The 4641-nt window shown below is 53.2% G+C and overlaps 1 protein-coding gene across 1 annotated transcript; it reads left to right on the forward strand.

Moving 5' to 3' along the window:
* The first annotated feature begins 443 nt into the window (after positions 1-443).
* ptf1a (pancreas associated transcription factor 1a) lies at positions 444-2158 on the forward strand. The gene is made up of 2 exons (XM_052046147.1): positions 444-1581; positions 1689-2158. The coding sequence occupies exons 1-2, from the start codon at positions 963-965 to the stop codon at positions 1889-1891; spliced, it is 822 nt and encodes a 273-aa protein (XP_051902107.1). The 5' UTR covers positions 444-962; the 3' UTR covers positions 1892-2158.
* Positions 2159-4641: the final 2483 nt, after the last annotated feature.

The following is a 4641-nucleotide window of genomic DNA, read 5'->3' on the forward strand; positions in this document are numbered from 1 at the left end:
TATATATATATATATATATATATACATATATATGTGTGTGTGTGTGTGTGTGTGTGTGTGTGTCGTGGAAATTCCGTTGTTGTGAATTGATCATTTATGTAACATTGTAGTCGCAATTTTAATGCATCAGTTTTTATTCCGGGTGGGGGAATTTCCATTTGAAAGAAGTCCGTAGATGGGAATATTTACTAATGTATATATATATATATATATATATATATATATATATATATACATACACACACACACACAGACACACACACAAAATAATATTCACTGGGCAAAGACGTGCACAGACGGGTCTACGCGTTTGTATTTAACTCATCCATTTCAGTACTCATATTATTATTATTTATATTATTATGGACAAGAGGTAAATATCTGTCTATTTTTTTTTCCTGGCTGAAACTGCTGCCCACTTTTCCTGAATCGGGACCATCAAATGCCGCTTTTGTATTATTTTTCCATTTTCTTGATAACGGGTGTGTTGTGACAATCCAATTTTCCTGAAGTATCTCGATCTCTCTAGCTGTGACAACGACATAAGAGAAATGCATATTTGTTCTTTCACTGCACTTCACGTTGAAAATGTAGTGACGGGGATTGCGTAGCCCCCAGATCCCGTTTGGAAAAACATAAATGGAACGATTCGAGGGCATGCACTTTGGAAGCGGTTTTGCTGGCTGCCCCCGAGCATGAGGACGTGTGTGTGTGTGTGTGTGTGGGGAGGGGGCGTGGCTTTGCGGCGGAGGACCAAGAGGTGCGCTTCGCGGACCAAACTGTGATTGGTTGGCACCCTGAGCGAACGGCACGCGACCGAGGATGTCGCGATAAAAAGAGCTCGCGTGCGTGCGTGCGTGCGTGCATGTTCTGTGTGTAAAAGCGAAGCGGGGCACCGTGAGCCGGCGACCGCGGCGCAGCGAGTCTGTAGGAGAGCAAAGCATCCGCCGCAGCAGACAGAGATGGACAGCGTGCTGGATCCCTTCTCGGCACTCGACTCGTTCTCCTCCCCCCCTTACTTCAACGATGAGGACTTTTTCACCGACCAGTCGTCGAGGGACGGCAACTTGGAGCCGGAGGACCTGTTGGACGACGACGTGGATTTCTTCGCCGGCCACTTGCAAGACTTCTACGGCAAGGAGGGCGGGTGCGGGGGCGACGGCCCCGCCGACGACGAGCGCGACCTCGGCAACCTGTCCTTCTCGTCCCGCTCGTCGACCTTCTCCTACAGCTGCGCCGAGAGCATCGCGCAGCTGTCGCCTCGCGGCGGGCCGCTGCTGAAGAGGCGGCGGAGGACGAGGTCGGACGTGGAGATGCAGCAGCTGCGGCAGGCGGCCAACATCCGGGAGCGGCGGAGGATGCAGTCCATCAACGACGCATTCGAGGGGCTCCGCTCGCACATCCCCACCTTGCCTTACGAGAAGAGACTCTCCAAGGTGGACACGCTGCGCCTGGCCATCGGCTACATCAACTTCTTGGCCCAACTGGTGCAGTCCGACCTGCCCATCCGCAACTCCGGTAGCGGCGGCGGCGACGCGCACGCGCAGACGAGGAAAATCATCATCTGCCACAGGGGCACAAGTAAGTTTGGAGTTTGAAGCCTTTTCGGGACGACTTCTTCCTTCGTCGTTGCCGTCGCTCGTTCGCGTCGAATCCCAAACTGAGAGCGGCTTGTCTTGTCCTTGTAGGGTCCCCCTCCCCGAGCGACCCCGACTTCGGTCTCCCCCCGCTGGCCGGCCACTCCCTCTCCTGGTCGGATGAGAAGCAACTTCGGGACCAGAATGTGATCCGCACGGCTAAGGTCTGGACCCCGGAGGACCCCCGAAAACCGCACCACAAATCGCTCCTCGCGGATATCGAGAACGAGCCCCCTTTCGGCCTGGTGGCCTAAAACTCTCAACGCCGAAACCGAGCCCACGTTAGACGACCGGCGAGCAAAACGACACCGGACGTTCTCATATTGTCGATGTTGTGTGCAGATGTGGATGCATTTGTTTGTTTTTTGTTTGTTTTTAATTCAGACTACTGGCAATCGTCTATTTAACGTTTGTAATAATATATGATGTAATTTAATTGCGAGGAATGGGATGCTATTTATTTTTCTATCCTGACGAGGAATTATTTTTCTATCCAATCGATTAAAGCAAGCGAGTAAGAAGCCGCGCGTCTTGTGCTTGTGTGCCTTGTGTACCAAAGTTTGCATGCGTGCGGGTTCGCGAGCCCAATCCGAACTTTTGGCGTTTTGACTCGAGTCGCTCCGGAACACGTCTTGGGACGGCACGAATGGGAAACGGAAATGGAACGCAAAGAGGCCACGCCCCAAGGAGGGCGCACGCGGAGGGACGCCGTCGAGCAGCTCGTCGCTTCCGCGGCAGGTGCTGCGTGCAGGTGTCCCCGCCGTGCCCCGGATCGTGCCGCCGTTCCACCCGCGCGTCGACCTGCTTGCTCGCACGCGAGACGGGCGTCAAGTGAGTTGCACCTTCCTTCCTTTTCCGATCGGAAGGGCGTGACGCGCTTCCCACTCGAGACGCCGTCGGTTTGGCTGTCCTGGCAATGCAGGCGGGGCGCAGCCGCGCTTCCGTCCGCTTCTCCTTCACTTGACAGGGCCGTGCGATCCGATGACAGACATGAGACTGTCCGATGGGGGGGGGACGACTAAGCGCCGGCGCGTTTCAGAGTCAGCTTGTCGATTTGCCCTTGACAGCGGAAGCGTACGGGGAGGGGGCGACGCGTTCAAAGACCGTCCGAACGCCGCAATGCCAAGCAGTCGTTTGCTTGAGGGAGGCGTGCCATGGCGCGCGTGAAAGTTTCCTGCTGAGGAGAGGCCGCGCCACCGGATTATCGACGGCGACGCAAATCTCGGGCGGCTGCACGGGCAGGACACTCGAATGGCCGCTTTTGAGTCTCATTGTCAAAAAATAATAATAATAATAATAATAATAATGAAGACGTTTCCATTCCGCGTGGGAAGTCCCCCCCCCCCCCCTACCCCCACTCAAGACAGCCAAAGCGCTCTACGTATCCATTTGCCATCCCCGGAAAAGTAATAATAATAATAATAATACATTTTATTTATAAGCGCCTTTCAAGACACCCAAGGACACTTTACAATAACAAAAAACACAAAACAATGCTTCTCGAGTTGAAAAAGACTATCGAAGCGTCAGTTTTGGCTCTCGACCTGTTCCATTTGAACGGGGATCGAGGTTTCCCAGCCATCCCTTTGCTTCAACCGACAATCTCAAGGCTCTCCGTTGACAAGTTTGCTCCGATCGCTTGGTTAGTCAGCGCGGTATGTTTGAATCGCAACTACACTGCAACGACAATTATGCGACGGTGAATTTTTTTTTAAAAAAAACAGTCCCCAAAGTGTGTGTGTGTGTGTGTATGAGACTGTTTTTGAACGATGGACGTTCGTGTTTCTTCTTCGAAAACAACCCAACCAAAGAGCCCCTCGACATATTAAGAGGAGAGTTGCTTTGAATTGTCCCTTGACTTGTTATGCTACGTCATCATGAAATGCTGATTGAAAAGCCAATGAATGAGGAGGCCATCGAGTGCAATTGTGTGATTGAAACCCCTTCGAGAAGACGCGAGGGATTTCGTTTCATGGATGAAATGATTTCCCGAGGCTGTTTCATCCTCTTCAAACTTTTATGTATTTATTTATTTATTTTTTATTTTTTTTTAGGGAGTGCGAGGTGACAGAATGCGCTGCAGTTCAAATGAGCTCCAAGTAGGCCCATGCGGCGCTTTTGAGTTTCTCATGTTTTTTTTTATTTTCACACCCCCCCCCCCCCCCCCCCCCACCCCAGCCTATAGTGTCGAGGTGTCATCTTAAATCTTTATGACCAAAAGGTTTGTATAGCAAAGGACAAGGGAGGGAAGAGAGGCGGGGGACACGCGAGGGGAGGTTGAGGGCATCATCTTCGCTTGCCGCGCGCTCTTTTCTTCTCGACTTGACCTTTCAATTTCAATTACATCTTTATGAGCGCTAACCCCAGCGAAGCGGATTCTCTGCCGCGTTCTTCGAGGATGCACCTGGTAGTTTCAACTTGTTTTGTGTGCGTGTCTGTGTTTTTTTTCTTCTTTTTTTTTCTTTCCCCCCACCCCACGTCTTTGCGCCCGGGTCCGCGGAGAGCAGCTGCCTAAAAACAAGCAAAGAGTCCCCGAGACGGGTTGGCAGCGTTTTCCGCGCCTTTAATGTTCCATTAGCCTTTGTGCGGGACACAATATGGCAACCGTAAAGCTTTGGCGTTTCGCATGTTGTGCAGTGACGCCACCGGTGGGCTCAAAGCGCGAGCGGCGCACTCTGGGAGAGCCGCGCAGGCAGCGATGACGCGTCTCAGGCCTCGCTCGTTGCGCGTTCGCGTGCGTGCGGCCAATTAACAGCCGAGGGCGCCCGTTAAAGACAATGCGACGGATGCGATGGCCACCTTCTCCACGGGGAAGGGGGGCAATGGAGGAGGATTCGGGTCCCGGCTTTTTCGTCGTGCCGTCACCTGGCGCAGCGAGCCAGCGAGCGCTCTTCCGCGCGTCGTCCCCGCGTGCACGCGGCCCTGCGCGCTTCCTTCTCCGCGCGGCGGCGGTCCGTTCCCGCGTCATACTCGGAGCCGCCGAGGCACCTCGAGCAGATGCCGC

Source organism: Hippocampus zosterae, chromosome 15 (genome assembly GCF_025434085.1).
Source record: "Hippocampus zosterae strain Florida chromosome 15, ASM2543408v3, whole genome shotgun sequence".
In the NCBI taxonomy this organism is placed as follows: domain Eukaryota; kingdom Metazoa; phylum Chordata; class Actinopteri; order Syngnathiformes; family Syngnathidae; genus Hippocampus; species Hippocampus zosterae.